This window comes from Elephas maximus, chromosome 13 (assembly GCF_024166365.1).
Source record: "Elephas maximus indicus isolate mEleMax1 chromosome 13, mEleMax1 primary haplotype, whole genome shotgun sequence".
In the NCBI taxonomy this organism is placed as follows: Eukaryota; Metazoa; Chordata; class Mammalia; order Proboscidea; family Elephantidae; genus Elephas; species Elephas maximus.
The window spans coordinates 74,852,372-74,876,544 of record NC_064831.1 but is presented as its reverse complement, the minus strand read 5'-3'; the positions used below and the strand labels follow the sequence as shown (position 1 = coordinate 74,876,544).

At 40.9% G+C, this 24,173-nt stretch overlaps 1 protein-coding gene across 3 annotated transcripts in view; it reads right to left on the bottom strand.

Moving 5' to 3' along the window:
- Positions 1-24,173, bottom strand: part of IQGAP1 (IQ motif containing GTPase activating protein 1) — a 105,334-nt gene that overhangs the window by 14,635 nt on the left and 66,526 nt on the right. For all 3 annotated transcript variants that reach the window (XM_049905599.1, XM_049905600.1, XM_049905601.1), the window contains 20 exons: positions 20,713-20,803; positions 20,189-20,356; positions 19,339-19,481; positions 14,762-14,932; positions 13,994-14,077; positions 13,825-13,896; positions 13,657-13,726; positions 13,083-13,291; positions 12,219-12,374; positions 11,847-12,010; positions 11,105-11,329; positions 7,807-7,947; positions 7,629-7,713; positions 6,354-6,586; positions 5,612-5,744; positions 4,441-4,543; positions 3,754-3,889; positions 3,267-3,354; positions 1,210-1,422; positions 132-298 (listed from right to left, as the gene is read on the bottom strand). In XM_049905599.1, the coding sequence (XP_049761556.1) occupies positions 132-298; positions 1,210-1,422; positions 3,267-3,354; positions 3,754-3,889; positions 4,441-4,543; positions 5,612-5,744; positions 6,354-6,586; positions 7,629-7,713; positions 7,807-7,947; positions 11,105-11,329; positions 11,847-12,010; positions 12,219-12,374; positions 13,083-13,291; positions 13,657-13,726; positions 13,825-13,896; positions 13,994-14,077; positions 14,762-14,932; positions 19,339-19,481; positions 20,189-20,356; positions 20,713-20,803 (2,852 nt within the window). The remainder of the gene's footprint in view (positions 1-131; positions 299-1,209; positions 1,423-3,266; positions 3,355-3,753; positions 3,890-4,440; positions 4,544-5,611; positions 5,745-6,353; positions 6,587-7,628; positions 7,714-7,806; positions 7,948-11,104; positions 11,330-11,846; positions 12,011-12,218; positions 12,375-13,082; positions 13,292-13,656; positions 13,727-13,824; positions 13,897-13,993; positions 14,078-14,761; positions 14,933-19,338; positions 19,482-20,188; positions 20,357-20,712; positions 20,804-24,173) is intronic.

Here is a 24,173-nt window from a genome sequence, read left to right as displayed (position 1 = left end):
CTATTAGAAGCAAAATGAGAGACTAATGCAATAAACAGATCCAGTGTTTTTGAGGTAAAAATTCCCAATATCACTTCAGTTACAGCTACCTTTTTCCCCCTCCCAAATTCTTTCTTTAAAAAAATACTCACTTGCCCTTGCTGGCTAAGTTATCCAGGCAGGTTTTGATATAGCTCTTATAGTAATCCACCTGCTCCCCATAGAAGGTGGCCTTGGAGTTCAAGGCAGCATAAGTTTGTTGCAATTTCACCAGTTCAGCCTTTCTCCTCTGTCGGTATCTCCGCTGATTCCGAATATCCTGAGACATAATTATTAAAATTAGGAAAATAATGATAGCTATCATGTGCTTTTTGACTCATTAGCATTTAACATTAGAACCCAGCAATGCTTCACTTGAACATGACTACACATTCATTATAGGTAACAATTTATGTTCAGAAATTAATAAATTCAAATCTCATCCTTTTTTTTTTTTTTGCCACTTGTGTCTTCTAGAGGTAGGGAAATGTGTTACAAGACTGCCACATTCTTAGAACTTACTTGCAAAGCTACTTTAAAAAAACCAAACCAAACCCATTGCCGTTCAGTTGATTCTGACTCATAGCGACCCTACAGGACAGAGTAGAACTGCCCCATACAGTTTCCAAGGAGCACTTGGTGGATTTGAACTGCCGACATTTTGGTTAACAGCCGGAGCACTTTCCAAGCTAGTTTAGAGCTCTTATATTTCATCAGGAGAAACAGGAAAAGTGAATTCTCCTGCATCAAAGATCAAGCGCGCAGATGTACGAGGCATTATCTTAGTGCAGCAGTAGAGAACGCCTAAATGACCAGCCCTACCACACCAGGGCACCAGGGCGCCTCACTTGTGAAGACTCAACATATATCAAGGCTTTGGTGATCAACTTGATGTGAACTAAATTTCACAGTAATCATTAAATGACCTGGAAGAATAAGGGTGAAGATAAATTTAAAGACAGGAAGATTTAATTAGGGCCTTCTCCCTATTAACCTAGGGGGTAGGATAAGCCATTTCAGGGTGGGCAAGGTCCTCATGATAGAAGAGTCAGGAACCGTTCCCCAGGAGAAAAGACTAAGCCTCCCATGAACTGAAGGTATGTTGTTATCTGAACAGTTACTGTCACCTGTACAAGCCTCTAAAACAGATTTTAACCAAGCCAGGCCAGCACTGTCCCCCCAAATGAGTACCCTGGCAATGTCATTGATCAGTTCCTGGTATCTGTTCTTTGGGTCCACGGTCCCAAGCTCTGTTAGCTTCTTTAAGCCTGACTGGATCTTCTCCTTCTTCTCCTGAAGAGTGAGGTTGCTGTCTTCTTTTACAAATTGTGACTTTTTCATCTTGTCTGGAGTCTTGGCATCACGAATAGCACGTCTCTGCATTGCCCTCTGATGTTCTGCTTCCTACAAATGAGAAAAAGAAGCTCCTGACAAGTCCACCATACTAGTCCTAAACCTATACAGCATATCTACACCTGAATTTACTCTCAAACTTGTAGCTTGTAGTTCAAATTTGTAATTTCTCCCAAACTGGGGCAATCCTCTTTCTCAATATTCCCTTTTCTTTTAATGTCAAGATGACTCTGCTAGCATATGTAAAGAGCATAAGCTTTGGAGTCAGAAAAAACTGGATCCAAGTTAGTTCTAACACTACAAGCTGATGATCTTGAGCAAGTTATTTATCCTCTAAGGCGCTTAAGTTCCTCATCAGTAAAATGAGGATGCAAATACCTCATGAGGATACAACAAGGATTACGTGAAATAACACAGGTGAGGGCACCAAACATACATATAGTAGTTGCTCAATAAAGACTGGTTCTTCTTTCCCTACTTCAAACTTCCCGTCTAGGTTAAGTAAGTTGTAGTTGGTGATGCCTCTTCTATTGCCTCTCAATCACATCTAATCAGTAATCAATCAAGGCATCTAAAAGCTGAGAATTCATTTGAAACTGGTTTTCAAACAGCCCTCTGCACAGCCTTAGAGCTTTCCAGAGGACCAGAGTCCTAAAGGGCTGGGTTTCAGGTACCTGGTGCTTCCAGAGTAGCTCCGATTTCACCTGCTTCATATGTTGGCCTTCCAAGCAAGTTGTCATTTAATGAAAAGGATTTCCCACGCTCAAAACTTGAAAACAAATGATTTGATCTAATTTTCCCGTTTTATAAACGAGAAATAGGGTCTTATACATGAATTGACTCATCCATCCTTTCCCACTGCCATGCCACCCACCCCCACCTAGCCAGGTCTGGGACCTTACCACACATCTAGATGACTCACCTACACCATCCACCCTAACAGCACTGCTGAATTAACAAAGGCGTACAGAGGCTCTTTACTCCTTATCTCTTGGGTTCCAAACTGCTGTCTAGCTTTTAGATATTAAATAATCTGGTTTCATCTTTTACTTCTCGCTACTCACCTCCACCTATACCTTCACTCTGGACAGGTAGGTCTGGTCACATCATGCTCTTCCCCTTCTTTGTACCTTTGTTCACATGTACCCTCCTGCCTAGAATGCCCTCTCTGGCCTTATATGCCCACCAAATCCTATCCATCCTTTAGCTAAGCCTGGATCAAGTTCTACTTCCTTTATAATTCCTTCCTGATGACATTGCTCCTCACTGGTCTTTTTCCTGAACGTCTATTGTTTTTTTGTTTTTTAATGGTGTAGGTCAAAGTTTACAGAGCAATTTAGTTTCTCATTCAAAAATTTATACACAAATTGTTCTGTGGACATTGGTTGCAATCTCGCATTGTGTCAGCAATCTCCCCCTTTCACTGAACTTGTATTGTTTTTAACGTCAGTGCCACAGTTAATTTTTAATGGTCTTCTAATTGTTTCAGGCTTATGTGTCATATCTCCCCAAGCAGATCATGAGTTCACTGAGTTTAGGAACCACATTCTGTACTTTTTTTCTAACCATCAAGGCACTTAACAAAATTCTAACTACGTAATATTTAATAAATACCAGATGGACTCACCAATTTTGCCCACACACTTCATTGTATGTGTATGCACGTTCTCCCTCTCTCTCACACACACACTGCATGTAAGTACCAATGAGCTGAATTAGAAATCAACTACTTTCTGAGACAAGCCCTAGCCACCACCATACTCCAGTTGTAGCCACACCCACCCCTAGCTTACCACCTCTTGTTAGCTGTGTCCCCCCTCTTCAAGCCTGGCATGCGCCTCTCATGGAAGTGCCTATCCCCCTTACTAAGGTATACGTTAAACTCTAAATTTTACCTGTTCACTGGTGGCTGGTGTTTCTAGGATTTCAGTCAAGGTCTCTCCCGGCTGGAACCGGATGACATCCACAATTAAACGTTTTGTGCTGAAAACGAGAGGGAGAAAGTATTTAAACACTTCCGGTTGTTCTACTTCTCAAATGGACGTACACAGCGGCAGTACAACCACCACTTCACAGAGGTTCCGCTGGGCAGTTGCTTAGGTACTCAAGCCAAGATACTCAAGGCCCCAGGCTTACGTATGCAGCTTACAACAGAATGGGTACCAAGGTTAGGTTTCCAAGGTTTACGCTTCATTTTAGCATCTTATGAACAAAACAAGGCAGACAAGTCCTGCACCAAGAATAGTATACGAAGTGGCCAGAATTATGACAGGCTCGAAAGGCCAAGGCGACGACTTCAGCTATGACCAAGCGATGGGCTTGTTCACCAAGCCAAGGGATCCTCTGATTATTTACGTCACTCTTCCTACTTTGAACACTCACTTCAGCAAGATGGTCCGAGCATCCATTTCTGCATTCTCATCTCCAGGCACATCAAACTTGTTGGTCAGTGTGAGAGAGACTTCGGTCTTAGCCAGTGCCTCCTTATTTGGGTCATTTATATTGCCAGAGCTTTCCCCTGAAGTTTTGGGAAAGTAGAAAAAGTCAGTATAATAAAGAAAGGAGATACTGGAGAAAAAAGAATACAAATAAAAAATGATACAAATCTAGGATACTTGAATAAACCAACACATACACCATAGCAAGGACAGCATTTACTGAGAAATAATAAGGACTGTAAACATTACACCAACGAGAAAGGCAAAGGATCTAAAATGGAATAATTTCCTATGTTTGACAAATCATTCTAACACTGTAATATTACAATTCTCTCTTAAAATACTGTGTTCATTTCCTTTATAGGACTTACCATAATTTCTAATTATACGATTATTTGTGAATATTCATCTAAAATTGTATCTTCCACTGGACTTAAGCTCCTCATAGACAGGACTCACATCTGTGCTGTTCCCCAGTGTGTACCCAGCACTTCGTATAGTGTGGAAGCAGAGAAGGTGACGATTGCAACACTCCTCTGTTGTGCTCCTCTCCCCCAGCTTTAGAGCTGCTAAGCCCACTCCTCCGTTGTGCCCCCCTCCCCCAGCATTAGAGCCGCTAAGCCAATGTTACCTATCAAGGACTCAATGGTGGGCACCTCCCCAAGGTCATCCAGCAGCTCATGGATCGGATCATTGTGCTCTGGAGCAATGGCGTCCTGGTGATCTAGCAGGAGCTGAATCAAGAAGCCAATCATCAATTCCATTACACACTCAACCTTCTAGCCCCCACCCTGGCCCGTGATGCCTGACAGTGATCTGCACAAGAGGTTACATAACAAAGCTCTTACATTCAAAGAACTGACAATCCAATCCTTTGCAAACTAACCTAAGTAAAGGATTATAAATATATAAAGCACTGCCACAATGGTCTCTATCGGATGACGTAAGTTATGAGAGTGGAAAGGAAACACACTCTCTTAACCTCAAGGTCATAAGGAAATTTATATATATAAATTTCTTACATACAAACGTATCCTATTTAAGAAAGAACAATGAAACCCACAGACTTCAATATCAAAAGTTGTCCATTACACTACTCTCAGTTCAAGTAACTGCCATTCAAACTTTCGTTTAATGCCTTCAGTGTATATCTTTTAACTCAGAGAAAAGTACGCCGGATCAATGTTACCACCTTTGGGGCACGCAACAAAGCCTTCAGGATGCTATTATCTCAGGCAATGCCCTAAGAAATGATAATACCTGAAATTTCATTTATATTTTACATATGTCCTTTCCTGTTTTTCATGCCCCCAAAGGGGAAAGGAATGAATTAAAAGGATTTAAGGAAAAAGAAACACCCAAGGGAACAATCACTCTAAGGCAACACAGAGGAAGAAGCTGGTACTATAGACCATGTATTTAAAAAAAAAAAGAAAAAAGGCAGAGGGCTGGGGTAAAAAGAAGGAACAGTAAAAACAGTGTGTTATCAAGCCACTAGATCAGTGCTTGCAATGTAGATTCTAGATTTTGATTCAGTAGGCCTGTGGTGGTTCTAGGAAACTTCGTTTTAATAATCAGCTCAGATGATTCTGATGTAGGTGGCCTGGGGATCACTTTGGGAAAAACTTAGCAGTAAATACTGTTAAAAATAATAAGCAAAGGAAGAGACATAACATGGCAGATATAGTGTCAGTAAGATCAAAGGAAGGTAAGATACCTGGCTTCCAGAAATGGTAAGCAGTAGCCAAGGAAGGCAACTAAGGGCAGAGCAATGCATTAAGTAGTTAAAGAAAAATACTTACAGTGTGGGTGTTAATGATTTCACCAATGGAAATGTAGATAACTGGTTTGGTGAGGGTCACTAAATCAGAGTACTCATCCACATTAAATTTATCCTGAAGCTCTGGGACATCACAAGCAGTTTGGAAAAATCGTCTGAAAATAAGCACAGGGTTCACCCCCAACAAATGATACATACAAGAGAAGTTGGTTAGAAGACATGCCACAAACCTCTCAAGCAATGAGTTCATGTAAAAACCTACTCAAGCCCGTTAATTCTAGTGAAACTGCTTCATGTTCACTATGCTTGACAGCCTTGGGCTCGCTCCACCTATTTTTTAGTTCTACCCACAAGAGCTATTCAACTGTAATTTAAAACAGTTCCCAGACACCTGTACAGTAAGGAGAATCAACTTTTTATCTCTAAGACAATTGTCTGAGGTACTGAACCGACTGTTAATTTATAAACATGAAAAGCACTCTTCAATTCTCTGACTACAAAATATGAAATGCCTAACACATAACCATAGATTCTATGGCAAGTAATGTATATATAATGTGAATACATTTAATAGCTCAAAAATCTTCAAAAGGAATTCATCACCTCCTGGAGCTGAGTACATCGAACACATATCTTACAACACGGCAGTCCAGGAAAAGCTACGTGTGGTATTTAATCTTTTATCTTTCCACCATCTGTCTTTTCCCTCAGAGATAGAAACAAATCCACAGAATCTTTCAGGTACCTTATACCCTTCCCCTTACCTGAATTTCTGGTAGGACTGGGAAAGATACTCATTAATGATGCTTAAGTGAGCATTATCTCCCAGAAACATCTTATTGGAAGCTGCATGCTGGAGCATCTTTGCAATGGAGCCAAGATTTCGGCGTTGGTCTGTGGTAAGCTGGCCTCCAGCTGACAGGTCAATGATGTCAAAGGCATCAGGGGCAACAATGGCTGGATTCATGTATCGATAGTAAAGCAAGTTACCAATAATCTGGGAACAAATGAAGCAGAAAGATGGTGTCAAAAACCACACTCACTACCAAGTAAGCCACAGATGACTTTGTTAGCAAAGAAAAACAGAAAATTCAGCTCTGTGAGAAAAAAAAAACCTACACACACACACACACGCCACAAAGTTTCTCTCAAGGGCTGGAACTAAAATCATCAAACATCCCTTTGTTAGAGGCAGAAAAAAAGAACAGAATTGAAAGTCACTAGCAATAACTTAATGAAAGAGCAGATCCAGAAGGTGTTTTAGGGCATCTTTTGTTCGTGTATCACGGCAGCAAAATAACACTGCTGTCATCCACATGCAATTTTTCTTTTCCTGTAGGTGGGCTTTCATTGTAAGAGGCTGACGAATACAGCTGAAGTAAGTCCTTAAACGTGACCTAATGAGCATAACGTAATCTGCCCAACCCCTACCATCCTCATGCCGCAGATGTCAAAGGCCAGATTTATGCCTCTGAAATTAAAGTCACTCAACACACATCGTTTTCACAGAAGAATTTATGGACAGTCACAGCATTTCCCCTAAGGATTCATTCAGAAAAAAAAAATTAATTCACCTGAACAGAAAGTCTAGAATCGAGGCCTCACTGTAGGAAAGCACAGAACTAGGAGAGAGAAGAAAAAAGCATTCAGATTAAAAAAAAAAAAAAAAAAAGGGAGGAGCACAGCAAAGTTAAGAAAGAGTTGCCAGAACAGCCTTAGCAGAAACAATTGTGTTTCCTGCTAATCATCTGGCCACCAGCAGAGGGAGCAATTCTTCAGTGAAAAGATAGGAAAAAACCATCTTCTTGTTTGATGCCACTCAAACTACATACTCAGAGAGACATCATTTACTATTTACAATTGCTTTCAAAAGCTCACAATCAATGGCTACCTCCTGCCAGAATCTATGCTTAGGTACTTACTAATAATGGTCTACAAGTCAAGCCTATGTTGTATTTTTTTCTTCAGCCCTAGATTCCTAACTTTCTCCTCAAAGGGTTGATTACTTGAAGGGCAGGTACCTGCTTTCAGATTCTTACCTTCAGCAGCTCATCCTCACCAGCATCAGGGAATTTTTCATGTAATGAGTCCTTCAGCACTTTGGCAATGAAGCGCATCCCATAACTGTGGAATGGACAACACTTAGTGAGAAGGGCTAGGGAGCAGAAGGGCACTGATGGCAGGCTCTATTTAGGGTCAGGAGGACTAAGCACTCACGGGATTTTGTCCACAGAGCTGATGATGGCGGAGAGGAACTTGTCGGTCACGGCCCGCATATTCCTGATGGAAGTGTCTAGCCGTGTCCTGACCTCCTCATGAGCCAGAGCCTGCTCAGGAGTCACATCATAGGGCAGTTTGCTGGGAAAGCAGAAATTATTCCCAACTATGTTAGACCAATGGCCAGGAACAGCTTAAGGCAGAGACATCTCTTTCAAAAACAGAAAAACTTAGAGAGAGAGCCATTAACTTGCTCATGACCACAGAGCTCATAAATGGAGAGGCCAGAATTTGAACTCAGGTTTTCAGCTGTGTATTGAACTAGATGCCAGGCACTATGATTGACACCTGGATATAACACATGGTATCTTGAGAAGCTTACAGTCTGGTAGGAGAGACATACAAACATACCTATCAACATATTGTGCTATAAATAAGTTGATCCGTTTCCTAAGAAGTCACAGGGAAGGGGATTCTACCCAGACTAGAGGAATCAAGGAAGGTTTCCAGAAGGAAGGGAAACCTGAACTTAGGAAAAAGGGAGAGGAAGGATCTTCTAGGCATGAAGAAGATCAAATGCAAAGAAAGGGAAATGAGAGGAGAGATGAGGCTGGAAACGTAAACAGGGCCAGGCCATGGAGAGCTCTGTAAACAATGCCAAGACACCTGGACTTTCCTAGAGGCTGGGATAGGATCATTAAAGGATTAGCGTTTTGAGGAAGACTGCTCTGGCCCACCACAGGGAATGCGCTAAAGGCGCACAGTTACAGACGAAAGAGATAAGAGGTTAGTGCCGCAGCCCGATTAAGAAATGATGAGGACGTGAACAAGGATGCAGTGGTGGAGACCAAGAAGAGGAGACATATCTGCTAGATATTAAGGAGATGCAATCAATGGGACTTGGTGACCCTTTAGATATTGGTGAGGAGGGTGACAGTTACATATAGGAAATGAAGGCATAAGGGCTGACAGGATCACTCAAGGGGAGGGCACTGAGCTAGTCAGGGGGTCCAAAGAGCACAAGAAAATCTCAAGGGGAAAGCAGAGAAGAGGCCCTAGGTGAAGTCTGAAAGAAAGGGCCAGCCACATGGCCCTGGGGATGGAGGAAATGACAGGCACTTGACTGATCTAAGGAGTTGTGCTAGGTGGACAAGAAAGTTGAAGAAACTTGCAAGGTAAGAGTAGATGTGCTAGAATATGGGGAATTAGAGTTAATGGGGAAGGAAATGAGGATAGATGGGAGCTGAAAGACAAACATGAAACATAGGGGTCAAGGTTTTGGTACTTGCTGCTACATCAAAAAGTAGCAATGAGGAAAGGGAATGAGTATACTAAAAACAGTGGTTATAGTCAGAGAACAGAATATTAAATGTCTAAGATTTTCAAGGTGAACACTCCCAAGAGGTGACAAAGTCCCAGTTTGCTATGTGATTGGTGGCTGAAGTAGGATAAAGGAAAGCTCTTGGGAATTCACAAGCCAAGGATAATCAAGTTTTACATGTTGGAAGGGTTCCCACACCACAAGATTACATCTCACTTTATCAGTAACAACATAATGTGTTACAACGAATTTCCACCTTATGAAAAGCAAAATAAGACACCAGTTTCTTACAGGTTCCCACAAGAAAAAAATTCTGAAATGCCCAGTGGAATTTTGATCTAAAAATTACTGACTCATGGATCATATAATAAGACACAGAGAGGGCACAGTTACAGATACTACTTAGACATAACCAAACACCTTGCAAGATTTGTCTTCTGGATTTGAAGGTTTAGGACCATAATTCCATGGGACAATTCAGTCAATTGACATAATATAGTTCATAAAGTTTATGTCCAACATCCTACTCTGATGAGGAGTGTCTGGGGTCTTAAAAGCTTGCAAGTGACCATGTAGGTGCAACTATTGGTCTCTACTTGTTCAGAACAAAAGAGATGGAAGGAAACCTAAGGTACAGAGAAGAAACCAGTCTACAGGACTACCTACATGAATCACAGCCTGAGACTAGAAGAACTAGATAATGTCCAGCTACCACTACCGATCATTCTGATCAGGGCCACTATTGTGGACGCTGCACACGTCTCTTGACGCTTCCAGAAGTGAATTTCAGTCTCATTCACTCATCTACCCATATTACAGGTAAATCATATGCTATTTCTTTCTTCTGTTCATTTTCTTTAATCTCCTGCTTATGTATATAAAAATAGTTTGAAAATGTTACTTTTCATCATAATTGTATAATAAAGGTATAAGCCATGGTCAACAAGTCACAGATCAAGTTTGATATAGTCCCCTGGTAACTGAAAAATAATCAAAACTGTGCTTTTCTTTCTTTAAGTTGATAATCATAGCACATTAGCTCACTAGTTGTATGCGAAAATCTTATCAGATCCTCTTAAGTGAACCATTAGGTTATGTTGGGGCTGCTTATTTCATAGTTTAATTCTGTTTTCTTAGTGTCAATTCAAAGAAGCCCTGGTGGTGGAGTGGTTAAGCACTTGGCTGCTAACCAAAAGGTCAGCAGTTCGAACCCATCAGCCGCTCCAAAGGAGAAAGATGTGGCAGTTTGTTTCTGTAAAGATTACAGCCTTGGCAACCCTACGGGGCAGTTCTACTCTGTCCTATAGGGTGGCTAAGAGTCGAATCAACTCAATGGCAATGGAATAATGTGGTAGTGTCAACTAACATCAGCAACATGTAAAAAAAAAAATTTTTAGCATAGTGTGCTTACGGAAATAATGTGTATGTGAGGGGTTGTGCAGCTAGCAAAAAGCCATTTAAGGTGCGCATTATTTGAGAAAAAATATACTACTGAAAAAGGAACATCCAGAACAGAAATGACAATGCTCATGCATTGTGAAGAACGTAACCAGTCACTCAACAATCTGTGCAGGAATTGCTGAACGGGAACCTAATCTGTTGTGTAAACTTTCGTTGAAAACACAATAAAATATTATCTTAAAAAAAATTCTTCAAACTTTGCTCAACTTGTAATTATACTGTTATTTTTATGTACCTATTGTTGTCTCTCCCAGCCAATAAACTATGAGCACAGGGCAAGGACCGTGTCTGGGTCATTCGTCATTATGTTCCAGCACCTAGCACAGTACCTGGCACATAATAAGTACTCAACAAATATTCACTGAATAAGTGAATACATTACTAGGTTAACATTTAAAAAACAGTTTTCTAAGGAAAAACTATTTGAACCATTACTAGTGTATAAATCAAAGATGAACTGCATAAAAAAAAGAAAATAATAAAAACACAAAAGAAAAAGGTGTTATGTTTTCATACCTTGCCTCTCCTGTCTGAGATTCCATCTGATTAACCCAAGATTTGTAAATATCCACAGGATCAGTTTTGATGTTGAGAGACTTGTCATCCATAATCTCCTTCACGACCGGGGCCAAGATCTGTCTCAGGGCATTCTGGCCCCGGGCACCACGGTTGAAACTTACAACCATCTTAATAACTGTAGGATTTCCTGTCACAATTTCTTGAATCTGATCTACTTTTGACCTATAAAACATCAGATACAAATTCAATTTAAACTAATCTTAGAATTTATCAACCCAAAGATTGTTCCTACTTAAAGATCTTGTCTCCTAAAAACATATATAAGTGGAAGGAGGTGGGGTGTGTGTGCTTTCTCTAAGAACACTTTTAACACTCATCTGAACACAGGACCTTCCTGCTGCTGCAAACTTAATCGCAGGAGTCACTATTAGGTCCTTTGTGAGATAAAAATCTGGTTCCTGTGTTTGGGCTGGCTTTTTAAAACTTGTAATACAGCATGTCCCTAAAATTAAATTAGCAAACTCCTTATTCTACCTTCTCCCTGGAAGCAGCAACACTTTCTATCAGTAATAATTAAAGAGGCTGCTTCTTTAGAGTAAGTATTTCACACAAACCACAGTATGAACTGAGATTATGAGAAGGTACAGGCAGGCCGGAACCTCAAACTCTGAGCACCTATAACAGTGTTAAGGACTGACAATACTCAATGAGACCCCACGCCCTACGGAAACGTTCATACTTAATTTCCTCCTGGAGCGCTGTCTTAAAGAGCCGTAGGAGCAGGTACTCCTCTCGCTGGTTGGACGCATAGTTGTAAAGTGTGAAGATGACAGAGTCCATGAACTTGGTGGACTTGTTCTGGGGCATCTGAAAAATCAGCTTGGCCAGATAGGTGGGGTTGGTCTGAAATGAAACCACAGGATAAGAAATTTCTAGGTAATATAAAGGCTGGTAAAACTATTCAAGTTTCTTAAATTTGGAGGACTAAAAAAATACATAAGAAAAATAAGATAGTCCTTCACGCATCCCTCAGTGGAAATCAGAAATTACTTCCAAATTACTTCCAAATCTATAGCTAAATTTTACTGTATTAATTCCAGGAGCCACTCACCTGCAATAAATAAAACAGATGCTGATAAGCTTCCAATTTCTCTCTCTTCTCCTTGCTCAAAGCCTTGAGACCTCCCTTCTGTTTATTTAGCATCATCATGTCAGACAACTGTTCCTTATTTTTCTTGGTAAGTTTTTTACTGTGGGAAACCACATCCTATAAATGAACACCAGTATATAAATTACAAACCCTTCAAGTGAAACTCTGGGCATTGTAGAAAGGTCCTTAATCACTTGTAAACTCGCACGAAGGTCTACTGCACTCTGGCAAATCCCTACTAAATAATTTAAAATCACTCTATTGTACCCTAACTTTAGGGCACCAATCAAATCCACTCCTACGTTCATCTTCTTATAAAGAAAGAACCTGAGTCATAAAAGCATCCACTGACCCAGGAAATCAACTTCTAGGAATCTAACTTAAAAGTCTTAAGTACAATAAAAGCTAAATATACACTGCGACATTAATTGCAATGTTACTTGAAATAAGGAAAACCTGGAAAACCACCTAAATGACAAGTAGTAGGAAAAAAGAGGTAAATCATAGTATACCTTCTAATGGATTACGCTGCCATTAAAAATAACATTTATGACTATTTGATTAAAGCATCTTCTCTCCCAACATTAAAATACAGAATGCAAAATGACTGTGGGGTGATGGAATTAGGGCAGAATTTTTATCTTCTTTTCTCATTTCAAAATTTTGTCTATTATATATCGTTTTATTTTTTACATAAATTTTAAAAATATACAGCATTAGCTAAGAAGAAATTCTGCCTCCAGCTTCCCAGAGAGTCAGCAAGTGTAAGGTAGAGTAACAAAGCAGGATGAGGTGCTCTGAGGCCTCACCTGGGCTGGACCATACCTGCAGTGTAATCTTATTTTTCACTAGCAGTCCAATTTTGATATCCATGAGATTGAGGTCATTCTCCAGCTGCTGGTTAGAACGAATGAGGGTGATAACCTCTTCCCGCATCTTCATAAGGTCAAGTTCCTCTTGAAAATCCTGGTCACTTTGATCCAGCAGGTGGACAAATTTTCGGACCACAATCATAGGAGGATCCTCAGCATTGACTGACAGAAAGAAAGTATGCGTCAGACAAAGAACGGAGTTACCAAGAAAGTCTGAAGTCTCAGAAAATACCAGCATTAACTTGAATGTGTAGCTCTATTCACACATAAGGTATTCGTCTCTTTTGAGATGAGCCAAGACAAGCACCAAGTGCAGTCTTCTTGATCATGCTATCGGCTACGACAAAGGCTAATATGGCAAGTAACAAGACATCTAGCCACAGGTGAGCAAAGGGCTTAAATCACAAGTAACACCCCACACCCCAAGCCTCGCCTTCAGGACAACAAAAGAGATCCGTGAGAATACCAGAACCTGGTGGATCTCCACCAGTGCCTCAACTCTTCACTGCTGAGCCAAAGTTACTCACTGAGAGTCTTGTAGTCATCACGAGCTTTGTTTGCCCGAATGAAAGCCTGGATTTTGATAATGTCATTTATCTAAGGAACAAAGAAAAAGAAGGAATTCTTTTAATCATTTGTCCATCAAAAATACAGCAAAGTTCATTCCAACAGCCCTAAAATCCCCAGGTGCTTACATGATCTCGGAAATATTGTAGACGATCTCTGTAGCGCTTTCTAGCTTGATGCATCCTGGCCAGTGACTGAATCTGTGGAAAAGGGATCCTGGAAATTAGAAGAGTCCTTCAACTCAACACACATCATACTTGCGCCCCACACTAAGAAACCCAGCTCAGGCTACCATACCTTTACAACTTCATCTTTATGGGAGCGCAGGTAAGCTAAACGATCTTGATATGCCTTCTTCTGCTTGTATCCCCTCCATTGAGACTGAAATCATCAAACGTTGCAGATGACGGGTTATTCCCCAACGATCAGAGAAAGTTTAAAAAATTTCATCTTGATATATTATGCTAGCATGATTCATGAAGAAGCTTTTAAAAAGACCACTGCCAACAGTGACAGAGGAATTGTGGGTGGGCTGTGCCTCCACCAGGAGAATATAAGCTAAAGTCTACTTCCCTGCTGTTGGCACAGCACCTCACACCTTTAAAAGGTTCTCTTATTTGCTCTTTACAACAGTCAAATGAGGAAGATAAGATAAATGCTAGTATCTCCATTTTACAGATGAGGAAACAGACTTAGAGAAGTTTGCCACTATCTGACAGCATGGGGCCATCATTCCCAACTCAGAAGTCTTTCTATGACACCATGTTACCCTGTCATTGAAGCAAATCCAACACTGTTTTCCCTCCAGGTTCAAATCTTACACACAGAAATAGTCTTCGAAACTAATGAAGTCTCCAAGAACAGCCACTGACAGTTTACTATGAAATACCACTAAACACGCTATCATTACAATAGTAGAAAAGAGGAGGTACTTGTCAAAAGAAGGATGAGACAAAGAGATCCGAAGTCAAAAAACACACTCAGACAGTAGATTTTAAGAGCTGACTGTTTATTACCCCTGTTCTAGAAGCCCACTTGCTGTCTGAATAACTGGCTCTGAAATACCTGAATGCAGGTGATGGCAGGGATTTGCTTCTTCAGGAAATTCATCCTGGATCGGAATTCCTGTCGAACTAAGTATCCACGGCAGCAAGCCTGCAGCTTGGTGATCAAACCTTCGTTGGCCAGCCAAAGCTGTTCACGGTTATACGCAGCAGTCACTCCAGAGATGGAACTCTGAACAAAGCATGTGGGGACGTTAGAAGACATACACAGGTGCAAACAGACACACATTTTAACCCTTGCTGCTTTCTATGTCTATACTAGATCTTTAGCTAAGCAGTGAGAATTAAGTCTTTAGGTCTGTTTTCCAGGGCCAGGCTGTTCTTTTCACATAAAAAAAAAAAAAAAAAGAACATTCATTAATAAAAACTTGATCTTCTTTTATCTCATATGTTATCTCACTTACTGACCCGCCTATTCAAAACTGAGTATGCCACGAACTGTGCTAGGTGATACGGGGTTACTGTGGACAAGAATCACCAAGGGATGTGTAGAAGCAAGTACCAGGGAGCCCCTAGAATGCACAGCATAGGACACCTGCAGGGGAGTGGCCAGAAGCAAGGCTTGAAAGCTACATCTCCAGGCAGACTGCAAATGGTCTTCAAATGTAGCCTTAAGGGCTACTATAGGCACTGGAGAACCAGCAAACTTCTATGCAGAGGAACAAAACAATCAGGTTGATTTTTAGAAAAATAGTACTGTTAGCAGAGTAGCTGACAGACTAACGTGAGAAGGGACTTGAAGCAAGTGGGTGAATAAGAATGTTATCATAATCCAAGTAAAAGATGACCTCGGCTTGAATGAGGGCGGCGGGGTGAGAATGGTTAGGTGAGAACATCTGGTTACTTCCCCAATATTTATGTTCCCCTTTTCCTTGTTATCAGAGCCTTGATTTTTTTCTGGACAATACTGTGCCCAGTTAAAAGACACCATTAGCTAGGGATAGCTCATGCGATGTGAGCAGAAGCAGTTTGGTAAGACCTACAGGAAAGTTCCTTAAGAAAGAGATAGATAGTTGGCACTGTGCCTTTTTTACTTTTCCTTCCTTTCTTCCTACTTCCTGCCTAGGCCGCTAACTCGATGGTTAGGCCTCCAAGTTGTTATTTAGGCTCACAAGATGACCTTAGGAATGGAAGCCACATGCTAAGAATAGCAGAGTAAAAAGACAGAAGGACCTTGGGACGAACAATATTATGGAGCCACCACACCTTCCTTGGATCACTGCTACAGAATTAGTTTACATGAGAAAAAAAGAAATACAGCCTTATATTTTAGTCTCTATTTTTTCTATCAGAGAGTCTGGGGTGCCTGCAGAACTTCTAGACTGTACATGGACAGGCAAGCCTGGTGGTCAGGAGAAAGGCTAGAGTATGGAGGTACAGGCTTGGGAGTCACAAGCACAAAGTTGACAGCTAGAACCAAAGGCTAGAATAAGATCATTCAAATGAACGTGCAGAGGAAAAGAGGGTCAACAATGGAATCCTGAAACAGTTCAGGCAGAGGTAGAGAAAAGCAGTTGGAAGAGAGATTAGGAAGAGACACTCAGAGAAGTAAGAGAACCAGAGAGAGCTGCACTAGAGAAGTCAAAAGAGTTGAGGGCTTAAGAAAGGTACTTCAGAGAGGTCAGATACGATGAGGCCTCCTAACTGAATCTGGCCATTAAAAGGGTATTGATAAAGTCTAAAATAAGAGTTTTACTAAAGGGAAAGCTGGACAGGAAATCATACTGTATGCTACTGTGAGCTAAGAAGTGAATGGTAGTGGAGAAATGAGATAGGGAGGGGCAAATTAATCTTTCAAGACATTTAGCAAGGACAAAGAAAGAAGATGAACTTGTATGCAAGGCCAAATTAGGGAAATTCTATGGGTTAAAAAAAAAAAAAAAAACTTCGAAAAGATGAGAGAGACATGATTATACATATAGGCTGCTATCTACAAGCAGAGTCCTTGGACCGGCAGCATCAGCATCACCTGGGGGCTTGTCAGGACTGTAGACTCTCAAGCCCTACTGCAGACCCACTGAATCAAAGTCTTCATTTTAATAAGACCCCCAGGTAATTCACATACACATTAAATTCTGAAAGTCACTAATCTAGGTCATATAGTACAAAAATCAAAAAAATGAGGAGAAGACAAGGTCTGCAAGGAACTGGGAGAGCATGGAACCAAGAGATAAGGTAAATCTCTTTCACCTTCGCTTTGCAAGCTTTGGACAGGAGGTATTTCCTCTGGGAAAGAAAATGATGAAGGATTTGGTGAAAATTCAGATAAATTGAAAGAGCAGAGAGTGGGAGGATACACACTTGATTGCCACTCTTTTTAATTAGGTAGGAGGCTGAACGGTGCTAAAGGCAAGGTAACATTGCTTAAAATCTACTTAGGTCCACATGTAAAACAAGTATGAGTGTTTCTGTAGAGCTTAGTAAGATACTCGAAGGTGTACATGACTCAAACTCTTTTTGAGTTGCAGCCTGGCTTCCTTACCTAGCATGTTAGGCCCTTCATGATTTGACCTGAGACTATCTTATTTGCCTCCTCTTCTGCCACACCCTCCACATTACAGTCAACAGGACCACTTGTCTTTCCTTAAATGGTTCCTGTTCTTTCCATCCTGTGAGCCTGTCCCCATACTGCCCTTTCTATCTAGAACAGACATTCCTCTTTTTCCCATCTGCTAAAATCATCATTATCTACGCTATCTTCCTCCAGGACAAAAATTGGTGGTGGTGTTGCCAGTTGCCACAGAGTTGATTCCGACTCATGATGATCCCATGTGTAGAGATTAGATCCGTGCTCCACAGGGTTTTCAGGGCTGTGACCTTTTGGAAGCAGATCACCAGGCCTGTCTTCCTAGGCACCTCTGAGTGCATTCAAACCACCAACCTTTCGGCTAGGAGTCAAGTACTTAACCGTCTGCACTGCCCAGGGACTCCAAAGGACAAAATTTATTGCTCCCTTAACCTTTCCTATGGAAACCCTGGTGGCACAGTGGTTAAGTGCTACGGCTGCTAACCAAAAGGTCAGCAGTTCAAATCTGCCAGGTGCTCCTTGGAAACTGTACAGGGCAGTTCTACTCTGTCCTATAAGGTCGCTATGAGCTGGAACTGACTCGACGGCAGTGGGTTTGGTTTGGTTTTGGTAACATTTCCTTTATTTTACTGCTATTAGAGCATCTAGTTTTCTCTTGCCCTATATCACAGTATTCAGTTCTATTTCTGTTGCTTTTGCCACATCATTATGAACAACTGCAAGGTAGAGACTCTATGACACATCTTTATACCCTCAATGCCCAACACAGAGTTCAATGAGTCTGGTTAAATTTAATCATCTGCGAAATCATTAGCAATGAAGTTAAAACACTGGCAAGGTGAGAGACTACAACTTTCCCTAAGTAGGAAACTTTAAACACAAAACAGATATTCATCTCTCTGATAGTTAAATTCTGAATAAATGGCTATTTCACTTCGTATGTATGTGTATATTTCACTTGTTCCTCACAGATTTAGGGAATACTGCCCAATGGAAGTAGATGATCTTTTAAAAGTCCTTTACTGTTCTTTCTCTCTAGAATTCTTTGTTGTCTATTAATTATGCATCTAATCGTGACCTAAAACAGCTTACTCAACATCTGCCCTCAATATATTTTCCTCTCCTTCAATGTTCATTAGACAATTCCATTTTAATGAACATGAGCTCAGCACCAGTAATGTTAGGGTTGCTCAACAGCCCATCGATGACAACAGAAGTGCCTGTTACGTACAAGCACTGCAAAGAAAGTTAGTGGCTCACCTTCAAATCTAACAGGGGGCATAAGACAAGTACATACGTGACTCAGATTCAAATGTGAACAGATTATGTCCTGAACCGAGTTCAAAGTTCTATGGGGGCTTCAAAGGAAGATGGAGGGGGGAAGTAAAACAAAGGAAAGGTTCACAGAGGAAATGACACTTGAGATGTATGTGCCCAAAAGAATAGAACTTTGACACATGTACATGGCAGGTTGGGACAGCTCATGACACAAGGAACTTTGTTTTGTTCATGGCTATATCTCCATTGCTTACGAGAGTGCCTGCTACATTTAAGGAAGTGCTCAATAAGTAACAGTGGAGTGAAAGCATAAATTCCAGTAAGAATGAACAGCATAAGCAAAGATGGAGGAGGGAAAAAAGCACTTTAAAAGCTGCTACAAATATGTTAACTTTATTTGAAAATGCAGGTTACAGTCTAACACAGTACAGTCTGACTGCAATTTGTGAAAGAGTCATAAAAGAGACTAAAAATGTAAACTGGGAGATGAACAGTAGTTCCATTTAACGGGGAATCGGAGCAACTTTTCATTCTTCTTTTCCGGATCATCCAAATTTTCTTTAATAAGTACACAAATAAAGTGACTTAATTCTACAACTCAAACATTGCTCTCCCCCTCCCCACATATTCCAAAATAGTTCATTTTAGTTCATTTCATTACACAGTCTAAATTTTAGCCTAGGTCTTGTGACCAAATGCCCTGTTCCTCCTAGTATGAGCTCTAAAACATTTTTCTCTCTCAGCTTCTTCTTACGTGAGGAAAGGTGGCCTACCTGGATCTCCTCCCGAGAAAGATGCGTGGAATTTTGCACGAAGTCTGGGGGTTCATCCCATCCTCCTTCCTGGGTCTCCAGATTGTGGTAATAGTGATAGCCACCTTTCACCCAGTGCTTCACCCACTTGCTGTTATTATCTCCTAGTAAAAAAAAGAAAATAAAGGAAAGATAAAAGAAACCCAGAGCCATAGTCCCCACATTTACCTAATACTACAGAGTTATTACAGTCAAGTTTAATAACCTCAATGAAGAACCTCCAAAAGCCTATTCCTTGGATCTGTGCAAGTAAAGGGCATGCTAAGTTTCCCTTTAGCTATGGCTCTGCAATATCTAATTCAGCTAATCTATATCTAGTAATAAAAATACCTATGAAGTCTAACTGTGGAATTAACCATGACTTTGTTCCTTCCTAAGCCTATGTCTAAGAACTTACATGCTAGAAAACTGCTCTGATAAAAGATCTTGTGACCATTCAGCCTCCATTTAATAATAATAATACAATGAGATGAGAACTCTTATTTTTATTCCCCTTTTTGTAGGTAAACTACATTCAACTGTGTATAGGCTTAGACAATCAGAGAGACTGATACTGTATACAGAGAAAAACATGTATTTTTATCCATCCCCCATTCTCTGAAAGTTGGCCTCATTAACACACCTGTCCACAAAGGGAAAAAAAACCCAGTAACAGGGATATTATTGCCTTAGAGCCTTTGAAATGTGCCTAAACGCTGCATTTCTACCCTAAAGTGTCTTTCCCTACAGCTTGCCCCTTTCTTCTGTATCTTTCCCCTCATACACTCAAGTTCTTAGCTTCAGAGCACATATTTATGTTCCCACGACTTACCCGCTGCCAGTTTCTTCTTCTTGGCTTCAGCAAGGTCACTTAGGTAAGTTTTACCACACTCAGGGATGACTCCATACAATCCAACATCAGGGGAACGAAGGGCGCTCAGTGTTTTGCCAACATCACCACTGTCCACTGCCTCATTAATTGCAAACACTCCTAAGGCAACTATACCATTAGAAGAGAATTGTTACAAGAACAGTTTAGAAAGCATCTAAATTCACACACTATTTCACCTAAGTATGACCAGGCCAGAACCATTGCCATCAAGTCAATTCTGACTCATAGTGACCACAGGACAGAGTAGAATTGCCCCACAGGGTTTCCAAGGAGTGCCTGGTGGATTCGAACTGCCAACCTTTCGGTTAGCAGCTGTACCTCTTAACTACTATGGCACCTAAGTATACGTATTGGCAAACTATTCCCCTCAGTCTCGCTATCCTGGTTAAGCTGAATACTGAGATACGGAACACGTCGCCTTCCTCACCCTCCACCAAAATAGAAATGAAACAGCTGATACATACACTTTTGTGCTTCTTGGGTATCTTTGTTGGATTGCCAGATTCCACCCTGAATTTCATCCAACCAAAGCACAGCTGACTCATCCTGGGTTTCCTACACACCAAGCAAAGCAGAATAGTATCAGAGGCAGGAATTCCAGGTACACGTGATGCACATGGGTGAAGAGGGCTTCTGAGACTCAACTAGATATGCAGAAAGAAGTTTCAAATACATGAGACAAACAGAATAGTCAAATGGGAGAAGCCAGGTATCAACAAACTTGGAAAAGGTTACAAGGGAGATGCCTCAATGTAAGTGAAAAATATGTTCAAGATGAATTCAAATTGTTCAAGACATCAAGAGCAACCAAAAGTGGCAAAAGGACCAGATAAACTGGGAAGGGGCCAGCGGCTTTAATAGTGTGACAAGGGCGGTTGGTTGTTGTTAGTTGCCAAAGAGTAGGTTCTGACTCGTGGTGACCCCATGTATGCAGGGTAGAACTGCTCCATAGGGTTTCTGAGGCTGTGACCTTTCAGAAGCAGGTCACCAGCCCAGTCTTCTGAGGCACCTCTGGGTGGATCTGAACTGCCAAACTTTTGGCTTGTAGTCGAGCACTCAACTGTCTGCACCACCCATGGAAACCTGGACAAGGGCTAGGGTATGTATATGAATCCACAGTACTTATTCTAGAAAGCCTCCTTTGCCAGTGATATTTAAAGGAGGTTTATATTCTCTATAACTATTATTGTTACTAAGACTACCAAGCCCTGCTCTTAACCAGAACTTTTTAAATTATCATATTTAAAGCCAGTTGTCACTAAAGGCAACCTAAACTTATCACCAGCTTATATTCTAAAACTTGATTTTTAAATCAGTTGTTGGGAACTTAAAAACAAATTTTTACATGGAAATATTACAGTAAATAGTGGCTACTTTCCTCAGAAGAAGCCCTGATGGTGCAGGGGTTAAGTGCTTGGCTGCCAACTGAAAGGTCAGCAGTTTGAACCCATCAGCCGCTCCACAGGAGAAAGATGTGCAGTCTGCTTCTGTAAAGATTACAGCCTTGGAAAACCCTCCGCCGCAGGCCTACTCTGTCCAATAGGGTCACTATGAATCAGAAACGAGTCGATGGCAATGAGTTTGGCCAACAGAGGCCTCGCTAGCCCATAGTGTAATCTGCACTGAATACTGTGGGCAGAGGTAAAATAGTAGAAAGAGCAGTAGCTTACTTCCCTCTTCCTAAATGTGGTTTTAGACAATTAAAAACATACAGAGTTTATTATTAGTGATCATTTCCTCTGGAAGTAATCTTGAATAGAACTGGATTAGCAAAAGGATCTTCATCCTCTGGTCTTCTGATTTTCAAGAATGTGGCTGCCATCCTCCGATTCAGGATTTTTCTCTAGTTGGTCAGCTGTTCTACTGTCCACCTACTCTCAGTGTCAGAGTGGGAAACGGAAACCACTGCCTGATGCCCAGTTAGATTTCAGTGGTTGTACTAAGGTTACAACAGCAGGTAAACCTCAACTGTCTCAAAGGGTGAGGTCCCTTTGTTTGCTAAGATGTCTCTAAGATCTGCATAGACAACATCATGCTCTTTAATTCAGCAGATTAGTAGGGTAGTCTTCTCCAGAAAGGGCAGGGCACCTCAGGTTTAAAAGTGGCCAGGTTGAGAGAAGTCATTTTTGAAGTGTCCTTGGCTGACCCAACTGTTCTGAGGCTCGAGCTAACAGCAATTGCCATAAACAGCAGTTTAAATATCCATTTAGACTGCCTGATGTGTTTTTTTTGATGTGAATATAACCTGACAAGGCACCAATGAGGCAGAATAAAGAATTGGCGCCGGCAACCATAACTGTGTTACGAGGCAGGCTCTGGGCTTTGGGATAAAGTGGGAAGTTTCAATGATTTCAGTAGGCCCAGCAGTTGAAGCCACAAAGCCTTCGAGGAGCCTTGGCTTTCTTCCAGGACTATTGTAGTGAGAGATGCATTTCACTCAGTGAAGCCAAGGAGCCACAAACCCCTGCAATTTATAAAGCGCCTTGGTGATGGCATAAGGGCAAAGGAAAGCATCTGACATTGAAAGCAGTGATTTCTCTCAAATGCAGCTTTTTTTAAAAAAAAAAAAGATCATTTCACCAAATTATGCTAGGTGTTGGGTTTACATAAGAGGCCTGTTTTCAATTTTAAAGCTCATAGTCTTGAGAAAGGAAAAGAGTAAACGGAAAGCTAGAACACAAGAATAAATAACATAATAGTACCTTCCCACAACGAGTCACTTTCTATTATTGAAAATAGAAAATGGCCACACACAAGCCCCTGGAGTCATATGAATAAATACTGGAAATACTAAGCAATAGCTTCAATGTGAGACAACACAATGAGTCAGCTATAGGCTTGTGTCAACTTAAACTGAGAAGTCATAAGCAAGGAGGCTGCAGGTCTCATCACCAAGAGAGGTAACATAGAAAAAGTTCCTACATCATCAAAACAGAAGCATTTTCCACAGAATCAGGCTATTTTTGGTTCACTTTTAGGCTAAGCACATATCGGGTATTTCTGAGCAGAATCTATTCTAAATAAATCTGGGACGTTTAGCACAACTTCCTTCACTGAGAGAATGGCATAGCTTATCAATAATTCTGACCATTCAAAGTTCTGTCTTCCCCACACCATAAGAAATAAAATAAAAGGATTAAAGCAAAACCTTTCAGATACTCTCCTATAAAATGTAAGTACCGGAGCTGTAGTATGAAAGGCAAGAAAAAGAATGAGCCAGGGTCTCATGCGTGTTAGGGAAACGTGATCTAGAAATACGCCTCACCTTACCGAAGGAGGGAAAAAAGATGGCGTATGCTAGTGGAAGGAAAGAACGTGTTCTCTCTGGTTCATTGAGATCAAACAGGGAAACAAAATCCAAATCCTATTAAAGTTTGTTCTAAAGAGATCACCTAAGGTTAACCCAAATCCCTGAGCAGAGAGTTAAAACTCTAGGCTAGATATGTTGGAGAATACATAGATCAAACAGATTTAACAATGTGGAAGTGTTATATAAAATATATTAAAGTACTGCCCCCAACAACTCTGACTGACACTTAGAAACATACAGACTGCACTGCCGAAGAGGCAAGGAGTTAGGGACCAGAAACAAAAATTAAAACCTGGAGGTAAAAGTGATAAAGGAGCCATAAAATACAGAAAAAGGGAGTGGAACAGAAGAACGGCTATTTTACATACATATTACATTGAAAACACAAACACATATACCTCTAAAGGCCACTTCTTTCCCCTTAAAAGTTCCTTTAAAGACTATGTTTTTATATGTGGCACAGTTTGCATGTGGTGATAGATAAAACATTTTATATATATCTACACACACACACCCACCACCACCTCCCCCCCGCCCCCGTAGTGTAATGGTTGAGAGCTCAGCTGCTAACCAAAAAGTCAGCAGTTCAAGTCTACCAGCCGCTCCTTGGAAACC